We start from the raw sequence: 24,905 nt of genomic DNA on the forward strand, positions 1-24,905 counted from the left end.
CTCCATGATATCAGACGGCTAATTAATTACTTTATTGTACCATATTAAATAGATACATACTGTACTACATCATACTTACTTCTAACTAACTACTGGAAAGCCGTGACTGTCAGCTGACAGTCCCAACACACACATACACACACACACACATGAATCCAATTGGTCAATGAATCTAAACACCATCATCAGAATCCAATCAAGCAATCCCTTCAGGTAAATAATCTTCCAACACATTCCACATGTTCAAAACAACAGGAGCAGCAAGCAGAGATAAGAATTGTTTTTCCTTCTCTGCTTCTCTCACAGTTTCTCTCTGTTCAGAGGGCATGTGAATACCACAACAGAGTGGTTGGAAAGCCAGCTGGAAAAGGACCTGGGAGTGTTGGTCAACAACCAGCTGAACGTGAGCCAGCAGCGTGCCCAGGTGCCCAAGGGAGCCAGCAGCATCCTGGCCTGGACCAAGAAGATCGTGGCCAGCAGGAGCAGGGCAGTGATTGTCCCCCTGTACTGGGCACTGCTGAGGCCACACCTCGAGTGCTGTGTCCAGTTCTGGGCCCTTCACTTCAGGAAGAGCTGTTTTGGGGCTGGAGCAAGTCCATATTGCGGCAATGAAACTGGTGAAGAGTCTGCACACAGAAGGAGTAGTTGAGGGAGCTGGGGCTGTTTATCCTGGATTAAAGGAGGCTCAGGGGAGACCTTGTGGTTCTTCACAACTCCCTGACAGGAGGGTGCAGCCAGGTGGGGGTCTGGCTCTTCTTCCAGGCAACAGGGACATGAGCACACAGTCTTAAACTGCCAGCTTAAGGCTTGGGTTGGGCACGAGGAAGAACTTCTTTACAGAAAAATAATTGGGCTGCCCAGGGAGCCGGGGGAGTCATGGTCCCTGGGGGTGTTTACGAAAAGAGTGGACATGATCTAGACAACATCGTGGTGTCCGGCCAAGGCCGGACCCGATATCTCAGAACTCTTTCCCCACGGATTCCAGGAATCTGTTCCCGAGAGGGAGGGAGGGGATGACCCCGGTCCCGGGCCCCGCTCCGCTCCCGGTGCGGCTGCGCGCCCTCGGCGCCGCCTCCTCCGTGCGCGGCCCGGCCCGGCCCGGGCCCGCCGCGCGTCCTTCCGGCCCCGGGCGCGCAGCCGCGGCGGCGCCTCCCGCATTGGCGGCGGCGGCCTCGTGCGATGGTGACGCCGTAGGGCCGGAGGAGGCGGCGGCCGGGCCGGGCGGGCGGCGGCGGCGGCAGCGGCGGCCGCGGGACGGGGGCGGCGGCGGCAGCACCTCCGCCGGCCGTTGCCAGGTGAGCGAGCGCCGGGGAGCCGCGGCCGCGCTCCGCTCCGCGGGGGCTGCGCGGCCCGGCCGCCGCCCGCGGGCCGGGGCTGCCCGCCCGGGCGTGCGGCCGCTCTTCGGGGCGGCGGGAGGGACCCGCGGCGGGAGGGCGGCCTGCGCTGGTGCCGCTGCTGGCGGGGCGGGAGGCGGGCGCAGGGCGCTGGCCGGGCCGCGCCGGGCCGTGCCGGGCTGGGCCCTGCGGGCGAGCGGAGCCCTCAGGCAGCGAGTGCGCTCGGGGCACGGCGGAGCACCGGGAATCGCCGGCTGCGGGAGGAGGCTTTGGGCCAGTGGAGCGCGCTAAGTGGGTCAAGAGCACCGTAAGTGGGTCTTGTTTATAGCCTTCCGTGCACTTGTTGCTTGTGAGGGCAGGGAAATCTGCTGCTGCGCCTGAAAGCTTCTTACGGAGCCAATAGAAGTAATAATTCCTCCGCTTGCACAGTATGAGAGCCCTTTTTGACAGCAGAGTGTTTTTAAGTGCTTGTATCTATAAACACTGGAGTTACCGACAGTAGATAATGTAATATAAATATTTGATATTAGGGTAAGCACAGTTTGGGTATTCTCAAGTGGCATCAGAAGAAACTTTTTAAAAAGTTCTGTTGTTTTTTTTTTTTTTTTTTATTCCTGAGAGAATCAGGTGTTCTCTTGTTTGCTTGGGATGAGCAACAAAGACGTTGAAACATATGGTAATCGGCTGGAAAACAAAGAGATGACAGCTGTTGTTCTTTGCCGGGGTTTTCAAGCAGTGTTAGTTTCTTCTTGTGCTTGTCTTAGCCTTACAAGTCAGATGATTTTATGGCTTCCGTAGATGTGTGGGCATTTGTTTTGAGAAAACCATTAATATTAAATTAGAACTTTTTTGTTGTTGTTTTTTACGGGCTTTGTCACTTTGTGTATGTAGACTATCATGCACTTGTCACACAGCAGGAAAGCTTTTAGATGTTACCTCTCGTTTAAAGAAACTTTGTGTTCTTCGATGCAGCATTGAAGCTTTTCAGGCGGCTGAATTGTCTTGTGTATCACAACCGTGTTGTGTATTTTTAAAAATGGATCGAATTTTATGAAACTGGCCAGGCCCTCTGGGCAAAGCCTTCTTGGCATAATCTGGTTTTGAGTTGGTGTCTTAGAGTGTAATTTAAACTCCTGTTTTCACTCCCTTGCTGTAGTCAGTGTCAGGGAGTATCGAATTTCTGGCTTCATCCTGGCTCTGGGCTTCACAGGTCTGTTCTGGAAGTCAGTGAAGAGCTGTGTGCTGCACAGCACTCAGAATTGTAAAAATCCTCAGAGTCCTTTTTGTAGTATTTCAGTGTGGAGGTGCTTGTTTGCTGCAGAACCTTACTGAGACTACTTCACATTTACTCTGTTACAGCAGTGGTAGCTGCTGTAACAGAGGAAAACGTGTTTGGGATCAACAAAAGTAGGCGTTGTGTCTTGGAGTTATGGGTGCAGCACGATCATGAAACATGGCCAGTTTTCCTTGTTATCTTTGGCTGTGACCTAGCCTTGTTTATAGGAGAAAGGAAGTTTGTGTTATGAGTTCCTTTTTTTTTTCTTTTCCTGTAGGGTTGCCAGCCACTTGCAGTTATGATTTCCTGCTGTGGTGTTTGCATTATAGGGATAACTTATTAATAATGTGTGAACTTCATCTGTTCTGTGACACTTAAACCTGCAAGAAGACTATAAGTATGTGTTAGTAGGCAACTTTAAAGGAAGTCATTGTTGTGTTGGGAGTGTAAGATTAGTTGCTACAATACAGAAATTATTCCCTTGTCTGAGCTGACAACTAAATATGGTTGTGAATAAGGTTGTTGGCAGCTTTGCTGTGAAAGCCATGGAGGATAGTTGCTAATGTGGAAAACTGAATCAGAATAAGTGATGGAGGAGCTAAAAGCTGCATCCCAACCTAGCCCAGGTTTTCAAAATGATGCTTTCTGAGCATAAATCAGATCTGAAAACATAACGTGGTGTGAAGGACAAGAGTGTATTTTTGGCGTACTTCAAGCAAAACCTTTCATGGTGAAAATTTCTCCAGCAGATTCTTATATGTATATTCTCAAATATAGATTTAAAATGCCATGCATATAGAAGCTTAAATTGTCTTGCAGAGACAAGAGAGCCAGACCCATGGGGCTTTCCATCACTCCATACCCCTCATGGACCTGAATCGGTGCTGTTGAGCTGGTGACATTGCTATGAGTGTGGCAAGAGGCTAGTGACCAGTGGCTTTGGCAGTGTGGATGGGATTCAGACTGAAAGCCTGACTCCTGGACACAGGATTAGGAGGCTGAGCTTTGGAAAGCCTGTGCTTGCTCTAGGCAAGCGTTTCTGTAGATCTGTGATGAAGGAAAATTAATGGGAATTGGCAGGGCATGTAATGCCAGTGATTTTAATGCTGGGATCTCTGCTGCTATCTCATGTCTTCAGTTGCACGTTCAAGGAGCTGTGTCAAGCATTCATGTACAAAAGATAGTCAATATTAGGCACTAAAAATTTTGCAAGTTTTATGGGTTTTGGATTGCATAACCATATTGTCCAAGGCACTGTGCAAAGCAGCAAGGCTTGCTTTCGTCAGTGGACATGCTATTTGTGCATGGGGGAAATCTTGATAAGGAAACTTCAGGAGGTCGTTGGATTATTATGCCATCAGCAATTCAAAATCTTGAACAGAAGTAGTTCTGAAATGGAAATAGCAGTTTTGAGTATTTGTGATTTGAAAGTGTCTGTCTGAGTCATTCAGTGACTTTTCTGACAGACGGTGTTGGTAGATTTGAAAAGACGTTACCCAAGATAACGGTGGTGATTAGGAAAAAATATTTGGGACAGTGTTTAAGGGGAGGATTATTAAACTATTGTTTTCTGAGAGAACTTGTTTTAAATGCTTTGTCTTTTTACAAGACTTATTTCAGCTGGTTGTGCTTAACATGGTGACTGTCTGCCTCTGCTTTTTGAAGCACTCTCTCAAGAGAAGTTTAACAAAGAAACTGGTTTTCAAAAATTAAGAATATGGAAACAAATAAGATCCTTACTCCGATTCTTCAGGAAACTGATTCCTGAAAACATTTTGAACTTTCATTTGTTTATTTGAATATGCTCCTACTGCTGGAACATTTGACTTTTGAAGTAGGATGTTGCAGGTCAGTGTGTAAGCTAATAGGAAGCAGGAGGTGAGTTGTTTTCACATAGTCCCTGTTACAGAGCTTTGAAGAGAGCAACCTCCTGCCTTCTGGGTTGTGGAGTGTGAGATGCAGACTTTCACCATCATGTAACTGTAAAATTGAGCTTGCCCAGTGATCACATATATTTCCTGGAAAGTTTGTCTCAATGGTTTGACATAAAAAATATAATCTTAGCCCAGCTTGACGATGAACCTGAAGGTTCCCTTTCAGGACAGGGTGACAGCCTTTCTGTTTGCTGAGGGCTGCTCACCACCTTGGCACGGGGCAGCTGGTGAGGTGATAAGCAGGCAGCCTCTCTCAGGAAAGGAGGTGCCACGCTGCTTATGCTGTTGCTACTTGATTCGAGAAACAACAAAGAACTTGAAGTGAGTTGGCAAAGGTAAGGTGCTCAGAAATATGAAAAGCAAATATGATATGTTTAAATAGTATTTTGATTTCTGATTTAACATGATTGCTCATGTATTCTGGAGTTGCAGGTCTCTCCTGCTCTGTTGGTGGAGGAGAGGGTCTCTTTTTCTGACCAGGCAGGATTCTTTGTACTTCTGTGAACTGCATGTGTGTCAGTGATTTTGGGACGTCTCAGGGCTGTCCTGTGGTTAAATTGACCGCAGAAAGGGTTCTTCAAACATATATGTGGATGTAAATTTCACAGGACACAGAATTGTTAGTGTAGAAAAATTTGCTGCATGGTTCAGATGGATTTCAATAGCTGTGAAAATGCTCTGGAGTCTGCTGGGATGTGCCAGCTGCTGTAGCTCTCTGTGAACAGGACTAATTAAGCCCTTGTGAGAACAGAAAATAGTCAGGCACTATTTACAGGAGGGAAGTGTTGGAACAGGCAGAGCTGTAATCATTGGCTGTGAGGTACCTTTAGACAGCAGTAGGCAAGAGAGTAGACAATTTACTTGCAGAATGGGCTGAAAGTCATATCTGAATACTCAGAGTGGATATTTCAGTGTTCTGCCAGCACATCTGAGTGCATTGCAAACCTGCTACAGGAAAGGCTACTTCCTTTTTTTTTTTTTTTTTTTCCCTGTTTTATTCTCTTCTTTCTGCTAGTATTTTATCTCAAAATGCTAAATGTTCATGTTTCTCACCTAATGGTGAAAACCAAAGGTACACCAGATATAGATGTCATAATGTTACAATGTTGCATGCATTTGAGTAGATCCTGTGAGAGTCCAGCTGTCTGCCAGAGTGGTTTGTTCTTGTGAAATGGTTGTTTTTCTAATCATCTGCATATATTCAAAGATCGTTTGCATATATTTAAAGATAAGGTGTCACTAGGCTGCTTTATCACAAGTACACCAAAAGCAATTTCTTATATCTGTTCATGTAGTTTTTCTCCTTCCTAACCAAATTAAATGCTCTTTTCCCCCAGCATGTTGGTTCCATCTGCTTAGAGGATTGCAGAGACTGCCATTCTTTGTTTGAAGCCAAGGTCAATTGTGCTGCTCTGTTTGGGTCTAGAAGATGGCAATTTATGTACTGTGGAATTTTTTAGGAGATCACTGGATGTGTTAAGCAGTTCTACAACTTCTAGATGATAAGGGTAATTTTGCTGGTAGGAGCCTTCAGTGGGCTTTTCTTTGTTTTAATGATAGCATTCTGGCAAGGTTCCTGTTTTAGCTCCTTACTGATGGATTTTTTTTACTTGTCAAGATTGATTTTTCTCAAAATGTTGTCATAAGTGTGTGTTAGTAAATTGGATGTTTATGGATATTTGAGTAACAGGCTGTTCCTTGAGGGAACGAGCCATGGGCCTTCCTGCTATAGAAAATATTTTCTTCATGTAATTCCACAGACTTCATTGAAGGCCCTTACTTGTGCTCCTTTGATTTCTTGTTCAAACTGTTTGGTAGGTGATACTAGATTTTGGGAGGTGTAACCATGATAAGGACTTCAAGATCCCATATGTCTGTCCATTGTTTCTGTTTATTGTAAAATGCAGAACTTGTGATGGAAATGAGATAGTTGAAGGATAGCAGTAAAAGCCGGTTTTTGAGAGCAAATACCAACTCTGGCTACTTAGATTAAATCTGAATGGTGGTAAAATTCCATAAGTTAATCTTTAACTCTTGCCTGTACTAGAACTGTATCCACATCTCCTGGACAGCAGTGGGAGCTGTGTGAAAAAGCCACGCAGTGCAAAGATGAGTATAGCTGAGACTGGCTGTGTGTCAGTCCTGAGAGTCCTGGCAGGCTTTTAGCTGCAGGGAGAGGGATTTCAGCATTTGGAACAAGGAAGTGGCTGGCTAGTGGGGCTTGGGATGAAGAGTCACATGCATTTCAGCATCTCTCAGCTGACAGCTTAGGCATGGTTTTGCCATGAAGAACACTGCATTTCCTGGTGGGCTGCTCCTGAGACTGAGCAGTTGCCATTCCCAGGTGTAAACTGAAGGATTCACTTTTTCTGCTTTCTTCCCTAATGCTTTAATTTATGTGTGGATCTCCATGGCTGGTGGAATTTGTGGGCATGTATTACTTAGACAAATACTAAAGCTGTGGAGGTAAGGTAGTGGTGGTGGAATCTGGTACCTCCAGAAGTTATGAGATGATACAGCCAATTTGCTTGTGAAGAACAATGTGCGTTGCAAATTGTGTTAGTTGAAGAATTATTTGTGTGTCTGTGTATTCTCTAGAATGGCATATGGCATTGCAAGGCTGGTCACAGCAATGTTGCACTGTTCTCAATATTAATCTTTTAGGCAAATAGTTTTTTGTTTTAATGGAACATGATTGTAGAAATAAAAGTAAGAGCCTATTCATAATTTTTATTAAAGTAGCTATGTGACAAAGTGCCAACTGTTGGCTTTCTGCCTGCTGTACCTTCAGTGGGGAACAAAATGGATTATTTCTGAGGTGAGTGTTCTGAGAGTTGAGAAAAGCATAACAAAGTCAACAAAAGCTTTACTTAGTGGTTTTCTGACCTTTATATGCTCCAAGCTAGAAGGAGGATGCTGAAAAAGGCTTGTGTCATGGTTATCTTAATGTCCATGGTTAAGTGCAACTGCTCTTTGACTTCCTGCTCTGTGACATTTTAATAATTGGCAACCATGTGAAATCTGCAGCATTACAGAAATAGTTCAATAAAAGATGTCTTATAAAAATCCTTTCCTTTTTATGAGCTTCACTAATGTGGGGAAGGAAGTTGCTAGGTATCTTAGGCTTGATTTGTAAGGTATTTCTCAAGGGGCAATTTTCAAATACATTTTTGGTATAGAAGAGGAAATTTAAATATAAATATGCTATTATTTAAATATAAATACATACCAATTATTTGTTCTCTTTTTAGATCATCTCCCAGAAACACAGAGTGTGATTTGCTAAAGCCTCATTTTTCTCTGTTAGGATTTTTCATAGGTGTTTCTTCTGGTGTTCTTATATCAACCAGGACTGTAAAGAAAGAAGGTCAATAATAAAATGTTAAAACTTTCTGGGTTACAAAAGAAATCTTTGATTCAGTAGGAAGTGACTTGTTGCTAAAGTATCTGAGGCGGTGTCTATTGGTTTTAGTTATTTTGTCTCTAAAACTCTTCTAATTTAGCCTTGAACCTATGCTCTAGAGTTTAAGGGTAGGATGTATTCTGTCTTGAAGGCAACCCCAATTTTAAGTTAAGCTTATCCCTGATGGGCAGCAAGAGAAGGTGACCAAGTTTCAGAGGCCTGGCATAACTGTTTGTGTCCCAAACACCCCAGCAGCATGTGATGCTGCTGAAAATGCCAGTTGTGTCAACTGATTTGGAAGGACTTCAGGGTACAGGTCAGTGTGGGCAAAGGGAGGGGGCGTACAAGACTGTCACAGATAATGCTCCACAGTCTCAAGTGCTCAGATAAGGTCAGGGTTGATGCAGCAGTACAGCTCTGCAGGACTGTGAATAACCAGGCCACGTGTTGGGCTGGGGGCAGCAGAGCCTTAAAATGCTGTTGGAAAGGTGGCACAAGATGCTCTCAAAGCACATTAGTTTTTCATTCCTCCCTGTAAGCCCTTTCCAGCTGACTTTTTCTGGACTGGTTAACTGGATCAAACAGCCCCTTGTTACACATCACAGTAAAGTCATTGTGAGAAACAAAGCATGATCACAGAACCCATGACTGTTTTCCTCTGAAAACTCATGTCTTGGCTCTGCTTCAATAGTTCATTATTATACAAGTGCCTGAGGGCTTATCTGCCTGCAAGACTCACATGAGTGTTTTCTGCAGGCTAAGGCCATCCTTGAAAAGGCACAATTCCACATTCCTGTTCTTTTAGCAGTAAGTGTGATGTGTCCAGTAGTTCTTGTACCGCCACTGGAAATCACATTACATTTTGAGAGGCTATCACCTGTAGACATTAAAACTTCCTTAAAGCTCTGCTTCCTTCTTGAAGATCCTGTTTTGAGGTAACACTTTCTCATTTGAAGCACAAGGGACTCGTGAATTGGACAGTAATGGAAGTAATGTCTTTGTAATAAATGAACAGTTCATAAGCATGTTATTTGTTACGACATTCAGAGTCACAGGTAACAGTGGTGCTATTTGGGGTTGACCAAAGCATAGTTGCATAATTCCTATGGTAGAATGACATTTAGTCATGCTAATGATGGAGCAATTGAGAATTGCTGGCACTTAAAATTAATTACTAGGCAAACATAAAAAGGAAAGGTGGGGACTATACTCATTGCTTTGCTGCTGCTTGCATCTGAGACTGCTTCTTCAGGGGATGTGACAGGTGATGGACCAGTACCAATTTATTGTGCTGCTTATGGTGATCCAGTTGCTAAGCAAACATGCAGGATGTGTATGTTAAAACTGCTTCTCTTCAGGGCTTGCCCAACAGTCTTTATTCATCTTTGAACTTTTGATTTGTTTGTACTGAAATCTTGGATGGTCTGGTAAGTTGTCTAGAGAATTGATTATATTAGGAAGCAAGTGGTCTGCTAGTGAAAACCAGTTCTGCTTTCTGTTGGAAATGTTGGATAAGGAAGCCATGCAACTGGGGAGGTTTTAAACTGTTGGATGTGAGGCTTTGTATAGAAATATTACCAGCACTCAGTGTACATAATGTGGTGTGTGTAATGTTGGAGCCAGATTTTCTGGCTGGTGTACTACTTGCAGTATGGATGAAGTAGGTTGTATAAATTACAAGCCTTCCCTCCTCCACTGGAGTGCAATGAATGTCAGATTGAAGCTGTCATGCTGGTGCTTTACAACTCCAGTGACACAGGATCCTAAGATAAACTCAGCCTTCATTTAGGGAAATTTTTAGCCTTTAACAACATGCCATGAAGTGAAGCAGAGAAAATGGAAATGGATTACAGGAAGTCTTCTGCGTTCCTTGCTGTTTTTGTGCTATAATATTTATGTCGTAGAGGATCTCTCCCAAGCTCTGATTTCAAACTCCCATGTGGACCAAAAGCAACATTTTATATGGCTTGACAAAGGTCCCTTTTCACTAAGTTCAAGTGACCTGAGGCAGATTAACATGCAGATTAATGTATTTGACAGTAATAAATCAGCTTTAACAAGTACCGAGGCAGAGATTTGTTTGGCAGAGAGTTTGGATAAGATATGGTATTTGGAGTTAAGTTGAACATTTTGTAGAGAATGATATAGTGGAGATGGTTAAAAATTTCCTGCTTTCCTTGGTTTTATGCTGATGCATCTTTATGCAATTTAGCTGTAACTGTGTGGAGTTTAAGTCAGAGTTATCTGGGTGAGTGAGCCTACAAAAATGGAAGGGTGTTAATTTAGATGAATGCATGCATTTTGTCATCCAGTGTGATGTAAATGTTTACAAGCTGCTGCATAGGACACATACTCTTTGGATGTTTTTCCCTCTCTATATAAATTAATTACGTAGGGTTTTGTTTTCTTGGAGAAACAGCCTTCATGTTGATTACACATCTTTCTTGTAGGAATCTTGGACTGTAACCTTCCCAAGCTTGAATACAAACATCAAGAGCCAGGGAGGAATTTGAGGCTGCCTTCCTCACAGGTAGCACAGCTGTTTGTCAAGAGAGCAGGTGTGTTGGGGAAAATTATTGCAGTGGTTAAGATGATAACTGCTGTGTGTTGCTCCATGTGGAAGGTACAAGATCTGTCTGTTTTGTTGTTCTCTGTTGTATTTCTCAGAAAGGAGGCTTACGAGAAATTTGAATGTTTCTGTAACAGGGTGACAGTGTGTGACAAGTGAGGCTTCCAGATTGGAGTTGATTGTTGAAGTGAGCTGCAGGAGAATATAAACCAGTCAGAGACAGGACTGGAAGATGTCATTCTTTTCCCCTTCAAGAGGAAAACTGTAGCAATGAATTTTTCAATTTGTTTGTTTTTCAATTTTGTCAGTTAGGGTTTGTTGTTTTTTTGTTTTTTTTTTTTTTTGTATGGGGTGGTGTTTTTTTGGTTAGTTTTTTCTTTTCCATTTGCACCTACTGTTCTGACTTTCGTCAGTGGAAATCAGTGACATCAAATTGCTGTGTGACAATTTAAACACTATCTCTGAAAGAAGTTAAAAATCATAGTTAACAGATTTTATCTAATCTGTATGTAAGAACAAAAATTAGGGCATACTGAGTGTTCTGATTTCTTCAAGTCTCTGGAAAAAAGCAAGTTAATTTCATTGAAACTTGAAATTCCAGGGAAGATACAATATAAACTAGTAAAACTACCTCTGGCTCAGGATTCTGCCTTCACAGTGGAGTTGCTGCTTAGCCTTCTGCCTCCTGAGACTCTCTGAGCACCCTCTTGTGTGTAATCCAAGCAGGCTGTGTGATACCCACCCTGCCTCCAAGCCCTGCTGCAGAAACATCTTTATGTTCTGGTGCTTCACTCGCTCAGTTTCCCTCCCCCTGTGTGTCACCCGTGCTCAAAGTGACAGGATCTCCCCGAAGCAGAGAGACCCAGCAGCTTTGGGCTGGTTGTGCTCAGCAGGCTGTGGGTGTGGGCAGTGTGGGAGCTGTGCCTGGCTGTGTTCATGGCACAGGTCACTGCAGCATGAAATCCTGACGGGAGGCTGCCGCATGTGCCAGGTTGCAGCACCTCTAACTGAGCCTTTCACTGTGCTCTGTCTCTGACCTTTCTGGTTGTACCCTTTGAGTCTGAAACCTGGCCAAGCTGCAGGGCCACCCAGCCAAGCTGGCCATTCAGGGGAGGAGGCACAAACCTGGCAGCCACAGGGCTTTTCTTTCCCCTTGTCCTCTTATGTAAGTCCCTGGCCAGAGGCTCTCGGGGTAGTGCCTCCTGGCTTCTTGGATGCCTGTTGGTATTCTTAGGGTGCTTTGCCTGCTGTCCCTAGGAAATTCTCTGTTTCAGCCCTCATCCTTTCTTCTACACAGTTTTTGTTTTCTGTCTCATAATAATTTGACTTCCTTCCTGTTTTATTTTGTTAGTATGCATTAGGCCCTTTGCTGTCCTTCCTCAGAGAGAACTCTATTTTAGAGAGGTTTTAGTGAGGATGTCCTTCCCCAAGGAAGAAAATAGCTTCTAAGCAGGAATGTGCAAGCAACTTAAAACAGACATGCACTGGTATTCAGAGGGATTTTTAGAGCTAAAGGTGGTTTCATGTGCTTGATGGATTTACACTGCATATTTGTCTATTCTCCTTGTGGATCCTCATTCTGTAGCAAAATGTTCCAAGGTTTGCCTATTGCTGTGTCAAAAACGAATTTTTTGTGTTTGAGGTCACCCAGGCTGATCTGCTAACTCTGTGTGACCTTACCTTGGTTGATGGGCAGTGGTTGGCATCTTCATGTTTCTTATTGCTGTTTGGGGTGGTGCTGTTGTAGACACAAACGTTAGGAAACATGTGCTTTGTTGAAATCTTAACTGCAGTTTTGAGTGGTCACTTCTGGTTCCACATAAAGCTTTCTTTCCTGTGACGAACAAAACCTTCTCTCAAATAACTTAGTAAATGTGTAAAATGTAAAACTTACAAAATAATACACATTAACTAACGCATATTAAAAACAGATACTGGATTTTGTATTTCTTAAGTTCAAGGCTTGTTTCATTTCTTACTTGTTTACTTAGCTACAGCTGCTTGCTTATCTGCATAGGTCAGGGCTTGCCTGGTTATCTGGGCAGGTTGAAGGTTTTCCGAGGTTTTCCTTCTGCTTTTTCTCATGTATTAAATTCACAGCACTGCTTATTGACTTTCTTAGGACTTACAGCCTGGCAGTGTCTCCTTTTTTTTCCAAAATCATGTGTGCCACTACTGTACTGTCAATGCTGCAAGAGCCTTGCATGCTTTCCATGATGGTGTACCTGGGGATACAAGTGGGTAAGGCAGTGGCTTTGCTCTGTATGCGTTTGCTCTGTTTGGCCCCCTGTATGGAGTTCTCAGCCAGAGGACTCAGCTGAGAACATCTTTGGCATACAAATTAGTGGCTGGCTTCTCTATGTAGCTCTCAGTCCTCTGCTGGGAAGCTTGGCCTGTGTCTTCTGTCTGTCTGTCTTTCTGTGCACATCAGTTGAATCTGAAGACCTGTGTTGCATCTCGGTCACACCTATTGATACAGTAGCTTGTCTTCACATCAAAATTACATTAGATTATTTTTCTTACAGAGAGAGAACAATCTCATCCCAGAAACAGCTCCTTTATTTGCTAACTCCATTGACAGTAGGTGTTGTCAGCCTAAGGTATTTTTTTCTTCTTTGCAGAACAGTTTATCTGTGTAGTTTTACATGTATTAACACCCCTTACAGATGCAGTTGTTCAAGAGTACCTTCAGTAAGTATTTGGAAACTAGGACATATAACTATTCAGTAGTTTGCTGACCCAGTTCTTGCTTTCTGCTCGTGTTCCTTGTCTGGGCCCTTGTCCAGGAAATCAACTGAAATTCCTACCCTTCCTACTCTAAGGTTTGTGAAGGCTTATCGACTTGGCCATGTTTCCTTCCTGTTTTTAAAGTTTCTTAAAGCAATGGAGTGTCTCCTGTGATATCTAGAGATTCTTTCTGCAGACAGAAAGCACAGGCAGTGAATGCCAGGCTCACTGGTTTGTGTTTAGGTGCTGTTGTAGGAGTGTGTATACGTGTATGAAAGGCTCTTAGGTGCAAAACAACACTGACAGGTCACCCCAGCACAGAGTTCCCTCTCTGGGCAGAGGATGTTGCCAGTTCAGGTGGCCCATTTGGTTGCTTTTCCTGGGGCTGTTTCAGACCTTGTTATTCTATTGTAATTTTCCTGTAACACTTTGAAGACAACAGTGGATGGAGTCTTGCGTTCCTTCAGCTTTGTAGTTATGTTCTTGTTTGTGGTCAAAGAGGAAGTGCCCCTTGTGCATGTGTCTGTTTATAAAAGTGACATGTGTGCAGGTATGGCCAAGAATTTATTGCTGCTACAATGGAAATCTTAACAGTGTGACTTAGTTTTTCTTTCTGAAGTCTGACTAGTGATTCTAAGAAGAATGTTGCAGTTACATACATGAAAATGTTGCCACATGCAGCTAAAATTGTGACACATGGACTTTTTGGTTTCTGTCTCTGTGATTTATTTTCGCCCTTCCATTGGTGCTCTGGGTCTTTAGATCAGCAGCGTTGGACTGCTGGAGAGGGTAACAGAGGTTATCAGCCCTAGGAGTGATTTGTTGGGGGGAGTATGATCTGGATGTTGCCTGTTTCTTTTTCCTCTCTCTAGGATCCACTTGAGTTTCCTTGGTATCTTTGCTAATAGGCTTTTATTCCTCTTTTCTCTCTTCATTGGTCTAAAGCTTCAGGTTATATCTGAATTTCTTATATATAGTGCCCTTTATGTATGTGAGGTACAATTTCTTTGTCACCCCTAAAGCCAGGTTTGCCCAGCTGCAGGTCTGCATTTTTTAACTGTGCATTAATGGGTTCTTGAGCAGTGGGGTGTCCTGGTGGCCAGGCTGTGTCCTGTTTCATATCCCATGCCTGTGCTCCTGTGCACTGCACCCTGCTTCTCCACTGTTGGCACGCTGGGCCAGTATTTCTCAACACCACTGTCAATTCCTCTTTCTGTGGAGTATAACTGGAGGTTAAATCACACCAAGGTAAACAAGTAAATGGCATCTGGGCAGGTGGAAGAGCTGCTGTCACAGCTGAACTGCATAAAAGCTGAGGTTCTTGCAGAGAAGCCTGCTAGACCTCACTCCTGGCCTTGTGGCTCAATGGGAGCACATGGGCTCCTGCTGGCATTGCTGCATTCACAGGGCTCCATGGATATGGTTTCCCCTCATTCCATGTCCCCACATCCCTGCATGTCACTTGCAAGTCCAGGAAGGGTGTTGCTGACCCTCTTATGACTCCAGGCTCTGGAGCAGGAGTAAATGATCCTGCAGCAATCCTGTCTAACCTTGCCTTGTGGGGAGCTGTGTGGGCAGGAGGGCAGCCAGTGGTGCTTAACTGTGAGGTACATCCAGCATTGCTTACTGGGAATGCTTCACATAATGCTGCTGTGTTTTCTTTTGTGAATTTCATCATTAGAGTAAATGCTGCATTCTGCACATGGTTAAGGCAACCTGGGTGTCTAATTTCAACTTTTTCTGTTTATGTGAAATTAAGCCTTTATTCTTGTTTTGTAATAAGAGATTTTCGTAAGTGTAAACTTTGTGTCTGTTTCCCCAGAGGATTTTTTTGCTTAATCTGCTGTTGTTGGAGTTTTATGTTGGAAATTATCTTCTGTAAATACTTTGACAGAAAAAAATAATCTTTAGTTTCCTGTATTGGTGCTGATTGTCACCAATCCAATGTTACAGCCAGTCCTCCTTGTGCTTAGCAAGCAGTGTAGCTCTGTTACAAAGGGTGGATGGCAATTACATGCTTCCAAGTAGGGACACAATATTTTTTTTGCACTGAAAGTATTAAAAGATAGGTGCTCCTCATTGCCCAGTTCATTTACAGCATTTTTTTTTCAATTCCATTGTGTGTTTGGGGGGTTTTCTGGTTTTGAGGTGTGGTGGTTTTTTTGGTGTTTTTTTTTTTTTTTTTTTTTTTTTTTTTTTGAGTTGAAGGAGATGTGGATCACACACATACACACACCCCATCCTTATTCCAAAATGATTGTCTGAATGCACCAACAAGTGGTGTTGAGTCATGGAAAACATCTAACATGTATATTCACAAAATGTTTCCTGATTACTTGTAAGTTAACATGAGCATGTTCATGATCTTAAACTGTTTCAGTCAAAAAATTACCCTGGGATAGCTGTACTGGTTAGACCACACACTGCAGTAAAACCCTCTGTGGAGAACACAGTGGTACTAGCAGAAAGTGTTTTGGTCAAAGAAACCACAGCAAGATGACATTTTGTGTGAGTCTCTTAGTCTTGGACCTGCACGTGTGTTTTGAGTTCAAGCTACAGCCCTACTTCATTTTCACAGTATTCTCATAAGGAGGCTTGGGTGTTTTGAAATCTCTCCTTAGTCACAGGACAGTAGAAAGTAAAAGATTAACTTAACATTTCTGCTTTTAAATTGCATCACTGGTGTCTTACGATATCAGTGTCCTTGGTCTTGTTTCAGAATTCAAGATGAGCTATGTTACCAGGAAATAAATTTATATCTGAAGGAGTGGCACTAAATGTAGAGGAGACTAAATGTTCACATCAGCTTTTCCTAATTCTCAACAGTATTTGTCTTTTAAAACCAAAATTATTCTCTGGCTATTGCATTAAGGAAGTAAAGTAGTTAATAAGTAGCCTTACCTGGTTTTATGTGGAACTTCAGCCACTTGACTAAATCTGCTTCTAATTGGCATAAATTGGATGCAGTCTAGTTATGGTGCATCTGCTTCTTTTCCCTGAATTTTGGTTGTTAAGAAGGAATCTGAAAGATGATGCAGCACTTTTTTTGATCCTAGACTGATACAATTCTGTGGATGTGGATGCTGTTTCTACAGTGTTCCTGTAGCATTTTTGCTACAGACAAGTAGCAACTTTTTAGTTGTCTGACTTGTGGCAAACAAAAACATAATGGCTTTTGAGGAAAGGGATATGTGCTGTTTTCAGCTGAAGAATGCCATTGCTGAGGGCAAATGAAGCAGTAACTTTGCTTCATGCTTATTTTTTTACTAATATGGGAGTGGAAACATTTTGCAAACCTGACCTGTCAGCCACAAAACAAAACACTGATGAGCAAGCTCACAACCTTATGAGTAAAGGTTATCAATAAAGTTAGAGAGCAGGTGCTTCCAAAAACTGGAAAGAGTGTTGTCATCTTTTTCCAACCTAGCCTCTATTAAAATGAGTGATCTTGGTAAGGGGATGGTTTGCTTTGCCAGGTGTGGTCTGCCCCTGGTCAACAGGTTGTAATAAAGACCATGATGAGTACATTTATAACAATTAAAGGTTAGGGCCAACTGATAACTGCCAGTTTTTCATAGGTTAGGATAAAACATACAGTGAAACCTTTGGGGGTGGAGTGCTGCCCTTGGGCACCATGTCCAGGCTGTTTCCCCAGCAGTGCTTTGAGCCAGTGCAGTTCGTGTGTGTGACAGCATTTCATGGCAAATGATGATCTCGTTCCCCTCCACTGGTTAATGTTTTTCCACAGGCACCTGGAAGGGCTTGTGACAAGCATCAGAGTGCCTGTGGAGTGGGCAGCTGGGAAAAGTGGAGCTGTTTATTGCCCAAAGAGGGGAAAGTGGAGCTGCCCCCTCTGTGCACCAGCCAGGCCTTCAATCTGCACACCTGAATAAAGAGATGTGCACTAAGAAGCACTGAAGGCAGCACTGTCCTAATGACTGCTGTTGGAAGTTTGCAGCCTGAAATGTGCATATTCCTCTTTGGTTTTAAAAGCATGGCTGCAGTGTTTGTTTTTATATAATTGCTCCAGGCCTTGGAGCATTTTCTGGAGCAGTAAAAGATCTTGGTTCAGTTTTTAGAGATTGAAACCCAGGCTTCCTAGGAGGAAGGGTGGGGGTATGCTTACCTATGGATTGCTGCTATCTTGGTGCCCTTTGCATTCCCATGCAAAGATTCTCTCTGTAGAGAGGTTAAAGGAAGTAAACTCAGTTTCATGGTGTAGCTCTGCATTTTAGTGCCTGCTCCAAATACTTTGGCTTCTTCATCTTCACCCAACACTTTTGTGAATTGGATGCCCTTGAGGCAGTAAAGTTTGTGTTCTGAATTTTCACTGAAGGGGAAAGTGATGTTTAATTTCAGTCTTGCACTTGTAGACAGTCTGTGATCCCAAGTGTTACTAGCATAGAGGAACTGCATCTTTTTGTTGTTGGCAGCCATGAAGCAAGTTGATGTGAGTAGCATGCCGTGGAAATAAAATCATGAAAGAGCAAAAGATGGGATTTTCTCACTTGGAGAAACTGAGACATTTAATGAAATATGTACCAAAAGCAAGTTTTCCATATCTGGGCTGTGGATATTTGTGGAATGTAATGTGAAAAGAACTTGAACTTCTGTTCTCAGTTTCGTACTTCTTTTGTGACAATTCACTGGGTTTTGGTTTATTGAAGAGTAGAACGGATTTACAGCAGTCATCCAGTCTGTAAGGGCTGGACATCGTGCTCTGGGGGTGGGCCAACCTCTGACATAGCTCTTTACTCGGTTAAAAAAATGGGGTCCGATTTGCAGTACAAATTGGACAAATGTTGTAACAATGTAACGGGATCCTCTGAAATGGAAGCATTTCGATAATGCAGGCAGGCTGCTGGCTTGTTCCCTTTCTTTGAATCCAAATGCATCAGAATGTGCTTGATTGTTTGCCTCTGCAGCCTGCTGTGAAATAGCTGGGGCTGAAGTTCCAGTGACAGTTTACAAGTTAAAAAGACAGCTTTTTGGCCACTGACCCTCTGCGGGAGTCTAATCTTTGTTTTGTAGATGCCTCTTTATCTAGGGAAATTACATCAAGAAAAGAGGTGTTGGATTACTTCCTCATTGTTCCTCTTTGTTAAAGATGACCTCCAAAGAATTTTTACAGGCTGATTTGTACTTCTCCTTTAGGGTACATTGAGAAAACAAAGTCTTCTGTGAGAATTTCCTTCCCCTCCCGTTCATACAAACCCTTATTTGCTTTGTTTTTAACTGTAGCTTTGGAATGTTAACTGTGGACATCTTAACTCCTGAATTGAAAAAGATCGAGACTGTTGAATTAAAAAAAAAAGGGAAGATAAAAGTTCCTTATTTTAAGTTGTTGTTAGAATGCTTTTATTGAGGGACAGCTTGTGACAACCAGAAGATAGTAGTAGAAATGCAATGTGCCAAGAGAGCTGCGTTTCAGTTAGTATACCTTATTTCACTCAAGGTAGCCAGAATCAGCTGTTCCACAGGCACAAAAATAGCCTGTGTTCTTACCCCAGTCAGTCTGTCCATGGGTTGCAGTGGAAGTGCTCTGCCATTTGTACCTGTGCTGACAGTTCTGGGAAGGGAATTGTGCCTGTTCTAAGGCCTTGCCTAAACATCCTGGGATTTGGTGGAGTCTCATTTCAATCAGCTTTGCCATTCCACTGGCATGGTCGTAGCTGTCATGGCACATGGACACAGGCAAGGCAGGGTTTGTAGATTGATACAGCTTCCCTTACAAGATTTTTCAGGCACTCAAGCCCTTCATTAAATATTAAGCATTAATGAATGTTCTGAGAAATGTGTAGCCTGAAATTTTCATGACAGTCTTTTGTTCTTTTGATAACTTAAGGTCTGTTAGGGGGGATGAGCTAATCTTAGGAGAAGTCACCCACTGTGTATACGATGTTTATGCTTTAATGGCTGCTTTGGGATCTGCAAGGAAAGAGCATGCAGTGGATGCCATTGCCTACCTGAACAGGAAAGTTTCTGCCAGTAGGGCAGTTGAGAGGGGATTGTAGGGAGAAGCAGTTTTCATTCTTCTTCCAAATACCAGCTACAGCCAGAATTAAATACCTTTTGAGGTTCATTCATGTGCTGCTTACAGGAAAGAGCATACTGACAAGAGTGGAGTACTGGAGAGATTGCTTTGCTTAGGGGTAGTGGGAGGTAGTCTGACCATCCAGGACTGTGTTTTATCCTCAAAAGTGACAGATCTTTTAAATTTAACTACAAACACTACTGTTAATGTGTTTTCTTTGTTTTACTACCACGTGTCATCATTTAGCTGAGGCAGTAAATCAGCCCTTGAGCCAGGTGAGTTCTGGGAGCTTGGAAGGGCTGCAGTGCTTATCCTAGGGAGTGTCATACAGAGAATAAAGGCATTATCCTGTGGTGCTTAAGTCTGGCTAACTGGTCTTTCCTTATCTTCAGCAGTGAAGCAGTGTCCTAAATATGCTGTAGCTGTGGGTGTTGACTCCTGTGACATTGCACAGCTGCAGTGCATGCTGAAATAATGCTGCCTTCTGGTTCTGTTTGGGAAGATGGCAGGGCTGAGCTTCAGACTGGCACTGACTGTCCTCCTGTGGGGCTGGCTGCTGCTGGACTGGCGTGCAGGGAGCAGCTGAGGCTCCTCCTAGGGCTGTGTGGCAAGGCAGCAGCACATTGAATTGACTAAAGCCTCATTTTGTGCTTCTAGGCTGTGTTTAGAACCCTGCTTGCATGAAACTGCCAAGTCCTTTCTAAAAGCTGATGGAGCATTTAGAAGTTTTCTGTATTAAAAAACCCAACAGACCAAACTCTGTAGTTGCTTTTCTCAGCTTATTTTAAGCACAGCAGGAACTCACTGATTCATCTACATGCTGATATTATGGATGCAGTCATTAAGTAGATTTTAAGTCATCATGGCAACTTCCTCTTTAAATGGAAGCTAATTTTAATGAAACCTTTAATTTGCATGCTACAAAAAATGTTGAAGGATTTCATTTATGAGATTGATAATCTCAATGAGACGCAAAACAATATTTTCCAAGACCTCAAGTGTTCTATAGCTTTCCATTTTCTAGTTTTTGTTTTTGTGAACTGTGCAGTCTTAGGCAGAATGGGGCAGTAAGTATCCTCACAATGCTTCAACCATCATCTTCTGGTTAGATTCTACTATACTTAGGAATACTTCCTGATTTCTTAGGAAAAGGTCATCCTTCACTGAGCTGTGAGTCATAGAAACTTTATGATAGAACTCAGACTGCCTATGCCTTTCCTGTTCATAATCTTCACTGCTTTCTTTCATTTGTGAACAAATATTTCAGGCTATTTGCACTTCTGTGTTGGCACCTTCCAGTTGCATTCAGTCAGTAGTACATTTTTAAAAAGAAGTGAAACCCAGTAGTGGTGATTTTGGATTAGCTTTTATCTTGCTTTCCTTTGCATGCTCATTTAGGGCAAGCATATTTAGCACTGTGAGGATCCTGCATGAATGACATGGAAACATCTTAGTTCACTGAACAATCCCACTGCCATTTCAAGAAACGACAACTTCTATTTCTGCAGAGCTCAGAAGATCAGCTCTGCTGCTCAATGCAAATCTGACTCTCTGGAGGTGAAATGCATCTTTTATTTTTAACCTTAGTGAGTACTTGGCAGTGAGTGCTGGTGAAGTAAATCCTCAAGGCCTGATGTAAATTGGCATTCCTCTATCTATTTTATTAGGAGAGCCTTTTGCAAGCATCTTGGCCAAATGTGGTTCAGCCTGTTGTGTGGTTGTGCTGTGTCCCGGAGCATTGCTCTCACAATGTCACAGAGGTGATGTAAGGACAGGCAATACTGCTGGTGCTGCAGCACACAGTGGCAATGCTATTGCTTAAATCTGGCTGAAAGGAGAGCCAGTAAAACTTGCTGGTTCAACGTCTCATGAAATTGCCCAATCTGTGCAACCAACTAGGGCTGTTTGTACTGACTACCTGTTTGAAATGTGTGGATTAGCAGGCAGGGGCGTGTGCCTGTGTGTAACTGTTGTTTATGAGCACCTGCTCTGCTTACTTGCATTTTTCTGGGTTTAGCTCCAGCTTCAGATTGGTCCCGTGTACTTATTGTGGTCTAACCCCAGTGGGCAACCAAGACCCACACAGCTGCTTGCTCACTGCCCCAGTGGGATGGGAGAGAGAATCGTAAAAGAGAGAACCTGTGGGTTCAGATAAAGACAGTTCAATAAGTAAAGCAAAAGTTGTGGATACAAGCAGAGCAAACCAAGGAATTCCTTCACCACTTCCCATGGGCAGGCAGGTGTTCAGCCATCCTATCAGGAAAGCCAGGCTCCATCAATGTAATGGTTACCCCAGCCAAACCCAGCACAGTACTGTACTGAAATTGTCTCTTATAGGCTGTCTTTTAAATTAAGATGTCCATTAGCTTCATTTCAAACTGTAGTTGTTGTTGTTTCTCTGGTGTTCAGCTATCCCATCAGGAAAGCCAAGCTCCATCACATGTAGTGGTTACTTGGGATGAATATTAGCTCTCCCCCAGCCAAACCCAGCACAGTACTGTACTGAAATTGTCTCTTATAGGTTGTTTTTTAAATGAAGATGTCCATTAGCTTCATTTCAAACTGTAGTTGTTGTTGCTTACTCTTTTCTTTCTTACACCAGTTTTGCCAAATGGTAGTCTTCATGTTTCTTGCATAAAAATAGAATTGTGAATTGGCTGCTCGAAATACAACAAAAACAGTTAAGATTTCAGTTCTGTGGCTTCCTGAATATTTGTTCCTGCTCTTAAAATCTACTTGCTCAACTCCTTCACTGAGCTTCCTGTGTAATGTTGCTAAACCTCCTCTTAATTCTCCTGTGGCTCTTGTGTTTACCAAGTAAACAGCTGTGGCCATTTTAGCTGTTGCATCTCAGATGGAGGTTGCTGACCCTGCAGTGAAGGTAGCAGGAAGGTGGGGATGCCATCTGCTCTGCTGTCACATTGTCACCTTACCATCCTGGGTGATTAAAGCACTGTGCCATACTGAACTCGGACAACTTGAGGTATCATTTAGTTCTGCAGAGTCTGTTACCTGCTCATTAGCAGCTCTCTCCTCTGAGGATTGCCAGGCAGCTGAGGGGATAGAATATTACAAACTGCTGCAGCAAAATTAACTAGAGCCCATTTGTCAGAGCTGAGAATTATCTTGCAGTGATCATATGTAAATGAAATGAGTTCCTGTAAGGACAGAATACATTATTTATTGGCTTTTTGGAGGTGACGTTTTATTACAAAACTGCCAATATCAATTCCCCGTCTTATATTTTTAATTTTCCCTCCTACATTATGACAAATTTCAGCATCTTTTATTGGGCAGTAAAATTCCAATTTAATTATGCATGCTGGCAAGTTAAAACTTGTTAGATGGGTTGTCTTAATGTTGTGTGTTAGTCACATCAGAGCACTTAGGTGCTACAGTAATGACACCAGGTGATTAGTACAAAAAGAATAGATTGTCATTCCGAGTGATTCTGAAGCCTCAGCTGTGGCTTCGCTCTCATAATGCATTCTGATGCTTTCTGGCATTCAGACTGCAGAGTTCTCTGGAGATTGTGCCACTGTCAAATAGTCTCTCTGAACTGGCTGCTGAAGTGACACCACACAGGGGTGTACAAAACAAATGGCTAACCAAAAATACTCTGGATGAGGGCTCAGATTAACAGTTGTCATCAATTTTCTGTAAATTTGATCAAATCTTTAGCATTTTGAGTTAAATTTACCCTGGATCCTTTTTGCAGTGTTGTAAGTGTAGAAGACAGTTACTTTCCTGAGTAGGAACCATGGGTTATTGTTTTATGGGGGATTTACCTGTTTTTGATTGCTCTGATGGAGTGAACAGTGCTTAAATTTGTCTGCTCTAATTCCTTGCACAAGTAAAGACACAAACTCATTCCTTGCAGTGATTGTGACCATGTTAATTTAAGCAAGGGAAGTATAATCACACTGTGTACTACTACCCTCCTTGCAGTCTGTCTAAAATTAGTTGCTGCTTGAGATCTGCTTGAGATCTGCTTGATTGCTATTACTAGTACCTAATGTCCTAGTTTGGTGAAACCTAGTCTGATGATTGAGCTTGGGTATGAGCTTCAAACCTGCAAAAATACAGTAATTATAGAGTACCTGTGATAAGTGGTGTATTTCTAAATAGTATTAACAGCCTGCTGCTTGCAATTTTGTAGAAATAATTCATAAAAGTTGACTGTGGTTTTGTAGATTTACTGCTTTTTGAAGCCCACTTTCTGTCACCTTTCAAAGTTGTGTTTAACTTGTGTTAAACACAAGGATATGAAACTGTTAGTGGTCTCAAGGTGAGGATTCATTACCCAGCAGTGAAGAAATGTGTGTAATTGATCCTGTGGGATTTTGGGCACATATAAAAGCAGTTGTCACAGCTGTTTGGTAGCTGGTAAGCAAGCTCTTCTTCCAGCCAACTTCTGCATTCCTCTTTTTAACTTCAGTTGAGTTACACAAACGATTTTTTTTTTTCTTTCAGAGCCAAGACATAATCAGCCAAACTGAACCAAGAGGAAAGAGAATATTTGAGAAGGCCTCCAGCATCTCATGAACGAACCAACGGAACTCGATAATGCCGGTTCTGCAGAGCCAGGTCTGCGGCTCAGAAAAGGACACATGTCTGACCCTGCAACCACACAGGCAGCCTTTGAAGAGGACAGCTCTCAAGAGAGCCTTCTTCTAGTGGAGACACCACTGTCTTCTGACCAGGAAAATGTAAGCCATATGATTGATTGCCTGTTAGGATTTCTAGGAAAAATGAGTTTTGACCTCAGCGCTTCAGTGTTGTAATCTAACTTTGGGAAATGTGGACCATGAGCCTGCAACTTAGTGCCTGCTAAATAACTGTAATAATACCAGGAAGGTTCCAGAAGTATTCAGTTGAATAAATGTATGGGCACTTGGGTGACAAGACCGACTAGTAATAACTAGTTTTACCAGCTTTTCTGTTTTTATTTTGTCCTCAAAGAAATGGGACTTGTACTGGTTTGTGTTCTGCCGAGATGCTGTTCATACAAAAAGATTTTTGTTCTGTAATTTTCAATTAATTGTAAGTGAAAGGAGATGTACTGGCTCTGGCTGCATGTAATCAGACCCTTGGCTGATTGGTATCTTTTTGATGATTAGGACAGAAAAATCTGTTTGCAAGCATTCTTGCTGTAATTAGACTGAACAGTGCATGATATCTTATCTCAGACAGTAGCCAGTAACAGACTCACAAGGCAGAGCAAAAGGATGGGGAAGCCCCTTGTGTTACTTCCCAGGACACTCTCCCAGTCTTCAGCAGTTGTTGGCTCACAGATTTTCTGAGCCAGTGGCAATGTCTGCAAATTTTTGGTGCATGAACCTCTATAAATTTTGGCAGCCACAACATGCAGAAAGGCATCCACAGCTTTAATAGGTGTTCTACAAAGACACAGTCCAAGCACTGGAGAAAAGTACCTTCTGGTTAGAGATTTCCATAACTGTAATTAATGCTTCTCCCAGGATATATTCAGATGGATATCAGCATAGTTAAGTGGAAGAGGCATTCATCTTAGGCTCACTATCCAATTTATCATGGATTAATGAGTTTACTGTATCAGCTCAGTCACAGCAAGTGTGTGGTTTTAGCCAGCAGCAAAAACATGCTGGT

The 24,905-nt window shown here is 42.8% G+C and overlaps 1 protein-coding gene across 2 annotated transcripts in view; it reads left to right on the top strand.

Annotated features, from left to right (window-relative positions):
- The first annotated feature begins 1,218 nt into the window (after positions 1-1,218).
- The window catches only part of ADIPOR2 (adiponectin receptor 2), a 44,907-nt gene continuing 21,220 nt past the window's right edge, over positions 1,219-24,905 (top strand). Inside the window, exons 1-2 of one of the 2 annotated variants that reach the window (XM_036400859.2) lie at positions 1,219-1,295; positions 23,751-23,986. In XM_036400859.2, coding sequence (XP_036256752.1) covers positions 23,819-23,986 — 168 coding nt within the window. In that variant the 5' untranslated portion in view covers positions 1,219-1,295; positions 23,751-23,818. Of the gene's footprint in view, positions 1,296-1,622; positions 1,642-23,750; positions 23,987-24,905 lie in introns of those variants that run through there. The other variant, XM_036400860.2, reaches the window with a different exon arrangement.

The sequence above is a fragment of the Molothrus ater genome, chromosome 5 (assembly GCF_012460135.2).
Source record: "Molothrus ater isolate BHLD 08-10-18 breed brown headed cowbird chromosome 5, BPBGC_Mater_1.1, whole genome shotgun sequence".
In the NCBI taxonomy this organism is placed as follows: Eukaryota; Metazoa; Chordata; class Aves; order Passeriformes; family Icteridae; genus Molothrus; species Molothrus ater.